Here is a 15994-nt window from a genome sequence, read left to right on the forward strand (position 1 = left end):
TGAACTCTTGCTCTGTAGCCCAGGCTGGAAGTGCAGTGCCACGATCTCGGCTCACTGCAATCTCGGCCTCTAGGGTTCAAGCAATTCTCGTGCCTCAGCCTCCCAAGTGGCTTGGACTACAGGCGTGCACCACCACGCCCAGCTAATTTTTTTTTTGTTTTGTATTTTTGTATGTTTTATTTTTATTTATTTATTTATTTATTTTTGAGGCAGAGTCTCGCTCTGTTGCCCAGGCTGGAGTGCAGTGGCCAGATCTCAGCTCACTGCAACCTCCGCCTCCCGGGTTTACGCCATTCTCCTGCCTCAGCCTCCCGAGTAGCTGGGATTACAGGCATGCGCCACCACACCCGGCTAATTTTTGTATTTTTAGCAGAGACGGGGTTTCATCATGTTGGCCAGGCTGGTCTCAAACTCCTGACCTCAGGTGATCCGCCCACCTCGGCCTCCCAAAGTGCTGGGATTACAGGGGTGAGCCACCGGCCCGGCCAATGAGACATTTAACTTACTTTTGCCTCCTGAGGCCTGTGCCACGGTCTTCCTGAATCCCGGGTGAAGGTCAGGACACACAACAGGCCCTCAACAATTTGTTGTCTGGCTTCCTGGAGGAAGAAACAGCGAGGCTGCTATGGGCTCCCTAGGCCCCAGCCCCAACCCGGACCCAGAGTTGGGGCTGCAGAGCGGAAATGGAGCCGCAGAGGGCCTGGGAGTAGCTCCAGGGCCTGGTTCCCAGGACTCACAGCTGCATCCTCTCTGGTGGACCCCAGCTGGCGCTGCGCAGCCGGGGAGCTCCTGTGTGTCCTGCAGGCTCATTCCTGTGGAAATTGAGGCTGGATTTGGCGATCCTCTGATGGTGTCTCCAGGCGTCCTCCACTTCACCCCAAAGATTTATCTTAGCCCCACAACCCTGGGTTACATTCATCCCTTCTAGTGGCACAGAAATCTGTATTTTTAAATTTTTAACTTCTTTTGTTCTTTTTTTGTAGAGACAGGGTCTCCCTATGTTGCCTGGGCTGGTTTCAAACTCCTGGGCTGAAGGGATCCTCCTGCGTTGGCCTCCCAAAGTGCTGGGATTCCAGGTGTGAGGCACCACGCCTAGTTGGAACCTGCATTTTTTTTTTTTTTTTTTTGAGACGGTCTCGCTCTGTCGCCCAGGCTGGAGTGCAGTGGCGCGATCTCGGCTCACTGTAAGCTCCGCCTCCCGGGTTCACGCCATTCTTCTGCCTCAGCCTCCTGAGTAGCTGGGACTACAGGCGCCGCCACCACGCCCAGCTAATTTATTTTTATTTTATTTATTTATTTTTTTTTGAGACGGAGTCTGGCTCTGTCGCCCGGGCTGGAGTGCAGTGGCCGGATCTCAGCTCACTGCAAGCTCCGCCCCCCGGGTTTACGCCATTCTCCTGCCTCAGCCTCCCGAGTAGCTGGGACTACAGGCGCCCGCCGCCTCGCCCGGCTAGTTTTTTGTATTTTTTAGTAGAGACGGGGTTTCACCGTGTTCACCAGGATGGTCTCGATCTCCTGACCTAGTGATCCGCCCGTCTCGGCCTCCCAAAGTGCTGGGATTACAGGCTTGAGCCACCGCGCCCGGCCAATTTATTGTATTTTTAGTAGAGACGGGCTTTCACCGTGTTAGCCGGGATGGTCTCGATCTGCTGACCTCGTGATCTGCCCGCCTCGGCCTACCGAAGTGCTGGGATTACAGGCGTGAGCCACCGCGCCCAATGCATTTTTACATTGCCTCTCAGATCTTTCTGACGCGAAAGGTTCCCCGAGGCCGAACTTTGAGAAACATGTTTCTGCCGAAATTCCTATTACCCAGGTGGGTAAACTGAGCCCCAGAAGGAGGAAGGGGCCCGTGCAGAACCACGTGGTTGCTCTGTTTTGCCTTTTGGCTCTCCGGTCTCTTCCTGTTGGTGCCTCTGTGCCTCCCTCCCCAGGTTCTCCGTCTATCTCATACTCTTATCTTTTCCCTTTTCTGTGGCCGGCGCCCCGTCTACGGCCTCGCCCCCGCATCCGGGCCCCTTCGCGATTCCGGAGGAATCCCCCAGACCCGCCTGACCCCGCCCCAGGCTCCGCCCCTTCCCCCACCTCCTCCCGTCGCAGTGCCCTGCTCCCATTGGCCTCTTCGTACATTGCCCCCCTGTCATTGGCTAATCCGAAGCACTCGGCCCGCCCTCCATGCCTGGCAACTCTCCGGTCCCTTCCTGCGGGCGGGGCGAGTGGAGGGCGTGTCCTGCCGAGGGGCGAGGCAAGTGGAGGGCGGGGCCGCGCTGCCGCCCCGCCCCGGCCCCGGCCCCGCTCCGGCGCTGCTCCCACTGCCGCGGCAACGGCCCCAGCCCACGGAGGCGGCTGGACTGACCCCCGACGGTTGGACGCACGGACTCTGCTCCGAGAGCAGGTGAGAGAGAAGTGCCGGGGCGCCCCCTATTTCAGCTCATCCCGGGGACCACCTGGCCGCCCTGTCTCTCCCGCCCGGTAATGCTTCTGCACCCCGCCGCCTGTCCGTCTGCATTCCTGCCTCAGTTTCCCTCTGTCTCTCTGTCCCTCTTGCTGTATAGGTTAGGGAGAGACAGGTTGAGTCTCAATTGCCCCCCTTGGCGTGGGGCTCTGCTTGGGACCAGCACCCCCACCCCTCCGTGGAATCTAGTGGACTCTGCCCCCTTTAACTGCAGGGCCACAGGTGCTCAGGACAGATTCCAGAACCCCGAGGGCATTCCAGGAGGTGGGCAGCTGGGCCAGCCATGCGGAGGTGGGCATGACTGTAGCTTTGACTGTAGCTTCTGGCTAAACCAGGCATCGGTGGCGGGGAGCCAGGCCTAGGCCCGCCCAGGCCCACCCGGACTGGCCCCTAACGAACTCCCAAGTGGCCTGTGGGGCCGTGGCCTCAGTTTTGCCAGCTGTGAACTGGGACCGTCGCTGCCAAGGTAATTGGCAGGTGATCTGAAGGACGTCTGTCGCCTCCTGGCCTTTTCTGTGAAGTCGAACTAGGTCCATTTCCTGGGATGGTAAACTAAGGCCTAGAAAGAGGCCAATGCTTCCAATGTTTGGCCAGGGAGGTGGGGACACAGGAAGGACAGAATCTGTTTTCTCTGCATCCTCACATTTTCCAGCACCTTCTCTATGGTGGGGGGAAGGGCTGGGGGAGGAGCAGCTCTAGGTGTAAACAGGCTACCAGAGGTTCTTTCCTGAGCCAGTCCCAGCTCAGCTGGGGGCGGTGAACGCCTCGGGAGGTCCCAGCGGGGTCAGCCCAGTCGTGGCGGAGCTTGGGCAAATCTAGATTTGAACTCTGCCACCCGCATGGTACCTTGAACCAGTTTTTCAATTCTGCTGAGCCTGTTTCCTCCTCTGTAAAACAGGAGTGGGTCGTAACTCACCGAATTACGACTGCTGGGGGATCAGGTGCAGGAATACAGGCCCTGCTTGTAACCCCCCTGACCCTCGCTGTGGCTCTGCCCCAGTCGCACTGGCCTCCTCCTGTTCCTCCAGCACCCCAGGCGAGGTCCTGCCTCAGGGCCTTTGCATGGGCTATGCCCTCTGCCACCACGGCAGGTCCGAGGGCGCCAACTTTGAAACATAACAAGCTCCCTGTATGGGCCGGCCCAGGACCTGCATAGGCAAGGGCTGGGAGGGGCAGAGGAGGGGCCGTTCAGGGACGCTGTACCTATGGAAACAGTGAACAAAGGGCTGTCTCCAGCCACACAAACACCTGGGTGAATTGGGAACTGGCCAGAGGCTGGAGCAGCCTGGGACACAGGTGGCGGGTGAGTGCTTAGACCCCTGGGGGGACTATGGGCTGGAGGGGACTTGAATCCTGCTCTAATCGTGGGGTACCAGGGGGTCCCTAAAGGAAGCGGCTCTGCAGACAGGTGTAGGTCTGAGGCCCCGCCGTGTGCCCCTCCCTCTGTGTGGCCTTGGGCCAACTGTCAGGTGCCCCCAGAACCTCAGTTTCCTCGTCCCCGTTCCTCCAGGGGTCAGCCCAGGTGGGCGAGGGGTCCTTTGATTGCCTGACAATTCAGTATGGTGGGTTCCAGAGGACTCAGTGTCCCTGTCTGTCCAATGGGGCCACGAAAGTGTGCCTTGAGGACAAAACTCCAGCCATTGACGGGGAAACACTTCTCCCAGAGAGACGTCAGCGCTAAAAAATGACTCACACTTGCCCAGGTACAGCCTCAGGTGTTACAGACGGGGAGGGGCGCGAGGAGGCAGATCGAGAGGGAGGAACCGCCTGGTTCCACAGCCTGCCTGCCCCTTCCCAGCATCCCCCGACACCCCTCAGCAGACAACTTCCCTGGAATCACACCCACCCGAGCTTTGACGCAGGGACCTCTGGCAGAGTTCCTGGGATCTTGTAAATTCCCAGCTTCTAGGCCTCAGTTTCCCCATCTGTCCAATGGGGCTGGTCATCTCCTTTTTCTTGTGGAAAGGGGCTGAGATAACTGGGGGGAGGGAGGGTGCTTTGAGGTGTGGGGGAGATTCAGCAAGACATTGTCAAAGGCCCGAGGAGGGGATTACAGGACACAGTGCTTCTAGAAGCTTCCTAAGGCTTCCATCCTTCCCCTCTGGGGTGAGCTCTGGGAGAGAGGAGACTTGAACCCCAAATGTGCTGTGGACTAGGATGGGGAAAGGATTGCGCTAGGTTAAAGGCTGGGTTCAAATTCTGATTCTGCCACATCACTGCTTTATAAGCTCGTGACCCTCTCTGACTCAGTTTCCCCATAACCAAAACCTTGCAGGTCCATCTAGAGAATTTCCCAGCCTGGGCAACATGGTGAAACCCTGTCTCTACTGAAAACAAAGAAAAAGAAAAAATTAGCCAGGTGTGGTGGCGCGGGCCTGTAGTCCCAGCCACTCTGGAGGCTGAGGTGGGAGGATCACCTGAGCCCAGGGAGGTTGAGGCTGCAGTGAGCCGAGATCACACCACTGCGCTCCAGCCTGGGTGACAGGAGTGAGACCCTGTCTTAAAGAAAAAGAAGAGAATTGGCTGGGCGCCGTGGCTCACGCCTGTAATCCCAGCACGTTGGGAGGCCGAGGCGGGCGGATCACCTGAGGTGAGGAATTCGAGACCAGCCTGGCCAACAGGGCAAAACCCTGTCTCTACTAAAAATACAAAAATGAGCTGGGTGTGGCGGTGGGTGCTTGTAATCCCAGCTACTCAGGAGGCTGAGGCAGGAGAAACACTTAAACCCGGGAGGCAGAGGTTGCAGTGAGCCAAGATCGCACCACTGCACTCCAGCCTGGGTTGACAGAGTGTGAGACTCCGTCTCAAAAAATTAAAAAAATATATACACATAAAATAAATAAAATAGACGGGGGATCTGGGAGGGCCTCCTGAGGAGGGGCCATGTAAACCCAGACCTGGATGACAAGAAAGAAACAGCCATGTAGAGACCTGGGGGAAGAGCAGCTTAGGCAGAGGGCATAAGTTGTGTAAAGGTCCTGGGGCAGGATGCCGCCTGGCATGATGGATGAGCAGCAAGGAGGCCCATGGGGCTGGAGCGGTGACGAGGAGGAGAGAGGGTAGAGGAGAGGGCAGGGAGGGGACAGGGCATGGTGTGCAGATTCTTATGGTTGCCAGGAACACTTGACTTTGACCCCAAGGGAAGTGGGAGCCATGGAGGGTGGTTGGCAGGGGAAGGATAGAACCTGACTCAGGTACTCACTGGCACCCTTTGGCTGCTACAGGAAGGATAGACCGGGGGCATGGGGATAGATGGTGCCAGGAGACAAGGGGACCAGGCTGTGGGGGAGGTAAGAAGTGGGTTGCGTTAGGCCAGGCATGGTGGCTCACGCCTGTAATCCCAGCACTTTGGGAGGCTGAGGCAGGCTGATCACCTGAGGTCAGGAGTTGGAGACCAGCCTGACCAACATGGTGAAACCCCTTCTCTACTAAAAATAGAAAAATTAGCCAGGGATGGTGGTGGGTGCCTATAATCCCAGCTACTCAGGAGGCTGAGGCAGGAGAATCGCCTGAACCCAGGAGGCGGAGGTTGCGGTGAGCCGAGATCGCGCTGCTGCACTCCAACCTGGGCAACAGAGCGAGACTCTGTTTAAAAAAAAAAAGAAGAAGAAGAAGAAGAAGTGGGTTGCGTTGGGACACATTTAGGGGCTGGATGCACCTCCTGCCAGGTGATCCTAGGCTTCTCTACAGTGTAAGAACCTATTGCTTGGGCTGAGGCAAGCCTGTCCCCTCCTCTGCAGAGCCATGAGCTGTGGGTACCTGATATTCATGTTTGGCCCTCGAACCCTTTCTCCAGTGGAAATCTGGCCACAGTGGAAAGTGTCCAGGCTCCCTGCCACAACCCAGCAGGCAGCTGGACCCTGCCTATCCGTACGGTGGTCCTGAGGGTTCTGGGGAACCCAGTTTGAGAACAACTGATGTCACCCCCAACTTGGGCCAACAGATTCCCCTCTCTCTTTTGCCATAACTAAAATGGACACTGGCCAAGTGTGGCGGCTCACGCCTGTAATACCAGCATTTTGGGAGGCTGAGGCAGGAAGATCGCTTGAGTTCAGGAGTTTGAGACCAGCCTGGCCAACATGGCAAAACCCGTCTCTACTAAAAGTACAAAAATTAGCCAGGCATGGTGGCAGGTGCCTATAATCCCAGCTATTTGGGAGGCTGAGGCAGGAGAATCGCTTGAACCCGGGAGGTGGAGGTTGCAGTGGGCTGAGATCTCGACATTGCACTCCAGCCTGAGCAACAGAGCGAGATTCCATCTCAAAAAATAAATAAATGAAAATAAAATTGGCTGGTCACGGTGGCTCATGCCTGTAATCCCAGCACTTTGGGAGGCTAAGGTGGGCGGATCACCTGAAGTCAGGAATTCGAGACCAGCCTGACCAACATGGAGAAACCCCGTCTCTACTAAAAATACAAAATTAGCCGGGCGTGGTGGTGCATGCCTGTAATCCCAGCTACTTGGGAGGCTGAGGCAGGAGTTTGAACCCAGGAGGCAGAGGTTGCAGTGAGCTGAGATTGCGCCATTGCACTCCAGCCTGGGCAATAAGAGCGAAACCCCGTCTCAAAAAAACAAAACAAAAATAAAATGAAATGGACACTGGCCAGGTATGGCAGCTCACACCTGCAATCCCAGCACTTTGGGAGGCCGAGGCAGGAGGATCACTTGAGCCCAGGAGTTCGAGACTAGCCTGGGCAACATAGCAAGACGCCATCTCTACAGAAAAAAAAAAAAAAAAAAAAGAACCAGGCGTGGTGGCACATACCTGTAGTCCCAGCTACTCAGGAGGCTGAGGTGGGAGGATCACTTGAGCCCAGGAGGTCGAGGCTATAGTGAGCTATAATGGTACCACTGCACTCCAGCCTGGGCAATAGAGTAAGACCTTGTCTTAAAAAAAAAAAAAAGACCTTAAAAAAAAAAAAAAGACCTTGTCTTAAAAAAAAAAAAAAAAAAAAGAATAAATAAAAATAAAATGGACACCGACTTGCAAGGCCTGAGTCATGGATTTTTTTTTGTTTTGTTCTGTTTGAGACAGCGTCTCACTCTGTTTCTCAGGCTGGAGTGAAGTGGAGCTCACTGCAACCTCCGCCCCCCAGAGAATCGTGCCCTCCGCGATTCTCGTGACACAGCCTCCCATGTAGCTGAGATTACAGGTGTGTGCCACACACACACACACTCGGCTAATTTTTGTATTTTTAGTAGAGATGGAGTTTCACCATGTTGGCCAGGCTGGTCTTGAACTCCCAACCTGAGGTGATCCACCCACCTCGCCCCCCAAAGTGCTGGGATTCCAGGCGTGAGCCACCACGCCCAGCCTGTGAGTCATGGGTCTTAAAGGGCTTGGTGCAGTGGGACCCTGGGAGTTGGTGGGGTGAGGCCTGGGATCACTGGCCTCAGTGGGAAGAGACCTGAAGCCCCCCGGACTCCCGGAGCACAGTCGGGGCTGTGACAAGACAGATGGAGCGGCTGGGCTGGCCCTGCTGAGCAGACCCATCAATTATTGACACTCTCTGTGAGGGGCATGAAGAATTAATGGGACAGGGGTGGGGATGGCAGGGACTTGTCACATAATTGCAGCCAGCTCACCAGAGCCACCTCCTGTGTTTTCAGGAATTTTGCTATCTGGTTGTTAAATGCAGCCATTACTTAATGAGGGAGAATATAAACTTATACTTAAGGCTGGGCATGGTGGCTCCCACCTTTTAGTCCCAGCAATTTGGGAGGCCGAGGCGGGTGGATCACTTAAGGCCGGGAGTTCAAGACCAGCCTGGCCGACATGGCCAAAGCCCATCTCTACTAAAAAAAAAAAAAAAAAAAAACGAAAATTAGCTAGGCGTGGTGGCACGCTCCTGTAATCCCAGCTACTCGGGAGGCTGAGGTAGGTAAATCTTTTGAACCCAGGAGGCGAAGGTTGCCGTGAGCCAAGATGGTGCCACTGCATTCCAGCCTGGGCGACAGAGTGAGACTCTGTCTCAAAAAAAAAAAAAAAAAAAGAGCCGGGCACAGTGGCTCACGCCTGTCATCCCAGCACTTCGGGAGGCCAAGGCGGGCAGATCACAAGGTCAGGAGATGGAGACCATCCTGTGAATGGTGAAACCCCGTCTCTACTAAAAATACAAAAAATTAGCCGGGCGAGGTGGCGGGCGCCTGTAGTCCCAGCTACTCTGGAGGCTGAGGCAGGAGAATGGCGTGAGCCCGGGAGGCGGAGCTTGCAGTGAGCCGAGATCGCGCCACTGCACTGCAGCCTGGGCGACAGAGTGAGACTCCGTCTCCAAAAAAAAAAAAAGAATATAGGGACCAGGGAAATAATCAAGGGAGCCAGGGAGTTGGTACCTGGTCACCCATTTTGCAGATGGGAAAGCTATCCCCATGCATGGGATCTGTCGAGGGTCACAGCAGGGAGACCTCAGCGCTGTGGATGGACCTGGACGGGCTGTGGACAGGGCTGAAGCCTCCTGGCTGTTCCTGTAACAAGCGACAGAGCCTGCCCCAGAGCCTTTGCACAGGCTGCGCCCTTTGCCTGGAGCATCTTCCCGCAGACCCTGTCATTGCAGGCCCAGCTCCACCAGCCCAGCCCCTCCCTAGAGAGGCTCTCCTGGTTACCCTGACCTTCATCCCCCGCCCCCGTGGCCCATCTCTCTCTCTCAAATTAACTTGTTGGTTTCTATTTATTGGTTACTGGTACCTCCTCCTTCCAGCAGGGGAACACAGTGGTTTTTTTTTTTTTTTTGAGACGGAGTCTCACTCTTGTCACCCAGGCTGGAGTGCAGTGGCGCAATCTCGACTCTCTTATACCTCTGCCTCCCGGGTTCATGCCATTCTCCAGCCTCAGCCTCCCGAGTAGCTGGGACTACGGGCGCCCGCCACCTCGCCCGGCTAATTTTTTGTATTTTTAGTAGAGATGGGATTTCACTGTGTTCTCCAGGATGGTCTCGATCTCCTGACCTTGTGATCCGCCCGCCTCAGCCTCCCAAAGTGCTGGGATTACAGGCATGAGCCACCGCGCCCAGCCTAATTTTAGTACTTTTAGTAGAGACAGGGTTTCACCATGTTGGCCAGGCTAGTCTCAAATTCCTGACCTCAGGTGATTCACCCGCCTCAGCCTCCCAAAGTGCTGGGATTACAGGTGTGACCCACCGCATCCGGCCAACGGTATTTCTTAGAGGGCCAATTTAGACATTTGGAAGCTTTTTTTTTTTTTTGGGACGGAGTCTCACTCTATCACCCAGGCTGGAGTGCAGTGGCGCTGCTGTATCCCCGGTGACTTTGTGGTCTCTTTTGCAAAACAGGCCACCTGGCCAGTACCAGGTGAGAATGACAAATAGGCACACGTCACTGGTTCAGGACATTGGGGTTTGGCCACGAGCTTCTGCCCCAGGACAGTTGGTGCTCCATAAATGCTTGTCAAGCCACTGAATGGGTGTTAACACCCGAATCCCAGAAGCTGTAGCGGGCTGTGTGTGCTTGTGATAACGGGGTGCCCTGGCATTTGGAGGGTGATGCCCCTAGGCCCCAGGCAGTCCCTGGGAAGGCCCCTGCCCTGGAAGGGCTGATGCGGCCGCTACACCGCCTCCTGCAGGAAGGAAGACCCAGGTTTATTTTGGTCCTCGGCTGTTCCCCTGGGAGAGCAGTCATCCTCCTGTCTGGCTGCCTGGATGGGAGCGTTTCTGGCAGAACAATGGGTCAGGGAGGAGGAAGGGGAAGGCCAGGCAGCTGGGCCGCGCCAGGTGTCAGCAGGACCGGGGCTGCCCCAATGGTTTTCGGAGTGTGGGGTCAGGAAGGGAGGCCACAGCTGCTTGCCCCCATCCCTCTTCCTGTTGGCCTTGTAGGGGGCGGGGGTTGTTCTTGGGAGCCCAGGCCCTTCCTGAAGCTGTAAACAGGCCTGACTCCCCTCCAGAATCAACTTCTCCAGCCTCACGACTCGTAGATGGGAAAGTCAAGGCCCAGGGAGGGGCACAGCCCTGCCTGGGGTCACGCAGCTCCTGAGATGGGCAGAAAGATGTGGGCTCCAGGGCCGATGGGGTCCAGGGACCTCATCCCCAGATGCAGAGAAAGGCCTTTTCCTCTTGAGTCCCCTCGGTTTGTTCATCTATGAATTGGGGAGACGGGACCCAGGGGTTCGGGAATTCGCTCTTGAAATCTGCAGACTTATGGCCGGGCGCGGTGGCTCAAGCCTGTAATCCCAGCACTTTGGGAGGCCGAGACGGGCGGATCACAAGGTCAGGAGATCGAGACTATCCTGGCTAACATGGTGAAACCCCGTCTCTACTAAAAATACAAAAAACTAGCCGGGCGTGGTGGCGGGCGCCTGTAGTCCCAGCTACTCAGGAGGCTGAGGCAGGAGAATGGCGTGAACCCGGGAGGCGGAGCTTGCAGTGAGCCAAGATCACGCCACTGCACTCCAGCCTGGGCGGCAGAGCGAGACTCTGTCTCAAAAAAAAAAAAAAAAAAAAAGAAATCTGCAGACTTTTTTTTTTTTTTTTTTTGCAATACAGTTTCGCTCTCATTGCCCAGGCTTGGAGTCCAGTGGAATGATTTCAGCTGACTGCAACCTATGCCTCCTGGGTTCAAGCGATTCTTCAGTCTCAGTCCCTCAAGTAGCTGGGACTACAGGAGCCCACCACACCACGCCCGGCTAATTTTTGTAGTTTTAGTAGAGATGAGGTTTCACCATGTTGCCCAGGCTGGTCTCAAACTCCTGACCTCAAGTGATCCACCTGCCTCGGCCTCTCAAAGTGCTGGGATTACAGGCGTGAGCCACCGTGCCCAGCCATGTGTGGCTTTTTTTTTTTTTTTTTGAGATGGAGTCTCGCTCTGTCGCCCAGGCTTGAGTGCAGTGGTGCAATCTCGGCTCTCTGCAACCTCCGCCTCCCGGGTTCAAAGCAATTCTCCTGCCTCAGCCTCCCGAGTAGCTGGGACTATTAGCCACCACACCCGGCTAATTTTTTGTTTTTAGTAGAGATCGGGTTTCACCGTGTTAGCCGGGATGTTCTGGATCTCCTGACCTCGTGATCTGCCCGCCTCGGCCTCCGAAAGTGCTGGGATTACAGGTGTGAGCCACCGTGCCCGGCCAGCTTTTTTTTTTTTTTTCGCACAGGGAATCTCACTGAGATAGAACTAGGTTTGCAAATTCACACAGCTGAGAGGCACGGAAGGGCGGAATTCTAGGCACTGGCTGCAGCCTCTTCAGAGGAAGCTCACAGCTTAGTGGAGATTGGGGGTTTGGTCACAAGCTTCTGCCCCAGGACAGAGTTAGTTCTGATCTTCCCCGTATTTCAGATGGGGAAACTGAGACCCGTTGTTAAGTTGCTTGCTGCAGAGGCCAGAGCTGGGAGCAGGCCCTAAATATCAGGGTTGCCCTCTAAGACTCAGGGCCAGTTGAGGGTGTTAGATGGGGAAGGCAGAGGGAGTTGGGGTTCAAGGGCGTTGGGAGCCAGTGGTCACTGTATTGCTGTGCGGCCTTGGGGAAGTGGCTCAGCCTCTCTGAGCCTTTGTGGTCTCTTCTGCAAAACAAGCAACCTGCCTAGTACACGGTGGGGGTGATGAAGTGGGCATATGTCGCTGACTCAGGGCCTGCCACGTGGCACTGAGTCAACAGCACCCCTTTTCTGCGCAGAGCCAGGGTCTGGTGACCGAGGTCAGAGGGCAGGGGCGGCCCATCCAGTAATTCCCGTGCCTGCCCTGACCTCAGAGGGCGGCCGAGGGTTTGGAACTTCTCCCAGAGTCTGAACTCACACAAAGACCTGCTTTGTGGGGGCTCCTGGGGTAGGTGGGTGCCCACATGGCATTCCGAGACTGGCAGCCTGGCACTGGGGTGGGAGTGGAGGCTGAGCAGGGCCTGGGGCAGTGAGGGAGACCGGGGGCGGGTCTCAGGCCCTCCCTCCTCCCCCAGTTCATTCAGCAGATGTTTCTAGAGTCTTTAGGGACGCTGTGGATAAGGAATCGGGCCCATGACCTCCCCTGCAGCCTGGGGTGAGGCAGACCAATGGGGGTGCAGAGCCGGGGAGCAGAAGAGCAGTGGGGATGCCTGGGACACCTGCATCTCAGAGGAGGCAGAGACTTGGGGGCCAAAGTGATGGGGATGTATAGGAGTTTACCAGGGAAGAGGCAGGTGCTTCGGGACCAGGGCTTTGGGGATAGGAAGGAGTTCACCTGGGAAGAGGCAGGGGCTTAGGGGCCAGGGCTTTGGGGGATGTATAGGAGTTCACCAGGGAGGAGACAGGGTCGTAGGGTATTGGGGTCCACAGGGAAGAGTCAGGGCTCCAAGTGAGGTATGGGGCTTGGTCCTGGGAGCTTCGGGGAGCTGTCAGCTGGTTATCAGCAGGTAAGGGCTATGCCCCACTCTGAGATTTAGGAAGAATTCCGGAGCTGCAGGAAGGAGGTGGGTGGAGGGGGAAGCTCCAGGGCCGGGGAAATTGGGCAGGCTACAGGGCAGAGTGGACAGAGAAAAGGAGCAGACAGGGACAGGGGGGTGGCTCTGCAGTCAGAGGCCTGGCTCTTGTGCCTCGAGAGCTGGCCAGCCTCTCACCTTGGCCACCTCCCCTGCCCCAGCCTGGACAGGGGCTGTCCAAGTCAGTGTTTCCCTGCTGGAGGAATCATCGGAGCCATGCCTTCCCAGAAGCCCCACAAATGTCTGCCTGTGAACCCATCACCCCCTGGCTCACTTGGAGTCGAAGGCCTTAGGCATGCCTGTGATAAACCCTGTGGAGGCTGGGCGCGGTGGCTCCCGCCTGTAATCTCAGCACTTTGGGAGGCCGAGGCAGGCGGATCACGAGGTCAGGAGATTGAGACCATCCTGGCTAACATGGGGAAACCTCATCTTTACTAAAAATACAAAAAATTAGCTGGGTGTGGTGGCGGGCGCCTGTAGTCCCAGCTACTAAGGAGGCTGAGGCAGGAGAATGGTGTGAGCCCGGGAGGCGGAGCTTGCAGTGAGCCGAGATCGCGCCACTGCACTCCAGCCTGGTCAATAAAGCGAGACTCCGTCTCAAAAATAAATAAATAAACAAACCCCGTGGGGGCAGTGGGGCTGAAGGCACTGCCATAGTAACGGGGCTCCTCCACCCTGAGCAGCCTGGAGTCTGGGGCTTACTTGGAACCCCATCTCACAGAGCTGTGGGGTGAGGGTGGGGAGTGTTGAGCTGGACCTAGGGGTATGGAACGGAACCCCTGTAATGATCACCTTGAACCCCTTCTCAGCTCATAGCAAGGAAATGGTGAGTTTGAGGGCTGGTGTCAGGCCCTACAGATAGTGGGTTTCAGAAGGGCCTTCTCTGTTTATAATAATAATCAAATAATAATAAATAAAAAATAAAATTTTTGATTTTGTTTTGTAGAGATAGGGTCTTGCTATGTTGCCCAGCCTGGTCTCAAACTCCTGGCCTCAATTCACCTGCCTCAACCTCCCAAAGCACTGGGACCACAGGCTTGAATTACAGGCTGGAGTGCGGTGGCATGGACTCAGCTCACTGGGTTCAAGAGATTCCACCTCCCGGGTTCAAGAGATTCTCCTGCCTCAGCCTCCCAAGTAGCTGGGATTATGGGTGACCACCACCAAGCCTGGCTAATTTTTGTATTTTTAGTAGAGACAGGGTTTCACCATGTTGGCCAGGCTGGTCTTGAACTCCTGACCTCAGGCGATCCGCTGGCCTCGGCCTCCCAAATTGTCGCGATTACAGGCGTGAGCCACTGCGTCCAGCATGACACTTTTTAAAGAAACACATTCTGTCAGACCCTCTGGGGTCTGTGGTGGTGTCACCTCTTCTGTGTGAGTGCCCCAGTGTGCGAAACTGATGGCTGGTCCCTGTCCCCCGCAGGCCATGGACACCTTCAACACCAAGAGTCTGGCTCTGCAGGCGCAGAAGAAGCTCCTGAGTAAGATGGCATCTAAGGCAGTGGTGGCCGTGCTGGTGGATGACACCAGCAGCGAGGTGCTGGACGAGCTGTACCGCGCCACCAGGGAGTTCACGCGCAGCCGCAAGGAGGCCCAGAAGATGCTCAAGAACCTGGTGAAGGTGGCCCTGAAGCTGGGGCTGCTGCTGCGCGGGGACCAGCTGGGCGGGGAGGAGCTGGCGCTGCTGCGGCGCTTCCGCCACCGGGCGCGCTGCCTGGCCATGACGGCCGTCAGCTTCCAGCAGGTGGACTTCACCTTCGACCGGCGCGTGCTGGCCGCCGGGCTGCTCGAGTGCCGCGACCTGCTGCACCAGGCCGTGGGCCCCCACCTGACCGCCAAGTCCCACGGCCGCATCAACCACGTGTTCGGCCACCTGGCCGACTGCGACTTCCTGGCCGCGCTCTATGGCCCCGCCGAGCCCTACCGCTCCCACCTGCGCAGGATCTGCGAGGGCCTGGGCCGGATGCTGGACGAGGGCAGCCTCTGAGCCCCGGGCCCGACCGCGCCCCTCGCGCCTTCTGGGGCTCTTCTGCTGGGCGCGGTGGGCTTTGTGGGTTTTTTCCACCTCTTTTCTCCCAATCGGACTCCGGTCGAACTCCCCCAGACAGGTGGGTGACCTGGCCCCTTTGAGAGGACGCTGAGCCATCTGTAGCAGCTGTTTCAGACACGGATGTCACCTCTTCTCCTGGCTTCCGCCCAATGGGGAGAGGAATTTGGGGCCCTACTCTGGGGACCACCTTCCACCCCTATTTGTACTTCCTGGGCCACGCCGACCCCTGGGTCGCTTGATGTAAAAGTCAAAAGTTGCTGCTTCCCACTTGGTGACGTCGCTTGGGATTTTCATCCCCGCACACAAGGACTAGTTAGGGGGCAAATCGCGGCACCCCTCCCCCCCCGGCCCCATCCATAAATTCACATGCTAACCCCCAGGACCAGAAGATGATCTGATTTGGAAATAGGATCATTACAAATGGGATTAGTTCAGAGGATGTCATCTTGGAGTAGGGTGGGCCTCAATTCAAGGACTGGGGTCCTTAAAAAAAGTGGGCTCGGGGCAGGGCCCGGTGGCTCACGCCTGTAATCCCAGTACTTTGGGAGGCCAAGGTGGGCGGATCATGAGGTCAGGAGATCAAGACCATCCTGGCTAACACGGTGAAACCCATCTCTACTAAAAATACAAAAAATTAGCCAGGTGTGGTGGCGGGTGCCTGCAGTCCCAGCTACTCGGGAGGCTGAGTCAGGAGTATTGCTTGAACCAGGAGGTGGAGCTTGTAGTGAGCCAAGATCGTGCCACTGCACTTCAGCCTGGGTGATAGGGCAAGACTCCATCTCAAAAAAAAAAAAAAAAAAAAAAGTGGGGGAATTGGGGCCAGGTGCAGTGGCTCACTCCTGTAATCTCAGCACTTTGGGAGGCTGAGGCAGGAGGATTGCTTGAGCTCAGGAGTTCAAGACCAGCCTGGGCAAGATGCTGAGACCCCCATATCTACAAAAAAAAAAAAAAAAAAAAAAAGGCCGGGTGCAGTGGCTCACGCCTGTAATCCCAGCACTTTGGGAGGCTGAGGCGGGCGGATCACAAGGTCAGGAGATCGAGACCATCTTGGCAAACATGGTGAAACCCTGTCTCTACTAAAAATACAAAAAAAAT

At 56.3% G+C, this 15994-nt stretch overlaps 1 protein-coding gene across 1 annotated transcript; it reads left to right on the forward strand.

Moving 5' to 3' along the window:
- The first annotated feature begins 2287 nt into the window (after positions 1-2287).
- TNFAIP8L1 (TNF alpha induced protein 8 like 1) lies at positions 2288-14856 on the forward strand. Its single transcript, NM_001193682.2, is given in 2 exon segments — positions 2288-2395; positions 14273-14856. A coding segment is annotated over 1 exon segment (561 nt). The 5' UTR covers positions 2288-2395; positions 14273-14275; the 3' UTR covers positions 14837-14856.
- Positions 14857-15994: the final 1138 nt, after the last annotated feature.

Source organism: Macaca mulatta, chromosome 19 (assembly GCF_049350105.2).
Source record: "Macaca mulatta isolate MMU2019108-1 chromosome 19, T2T-MMU8v2.0, whole genome shotgun sequence".
NCBI lineage: Eukaryota > Metazoa > Chordata > Mammalia > Primates > Cercopithecidae > Macaca > Macaca mulatta.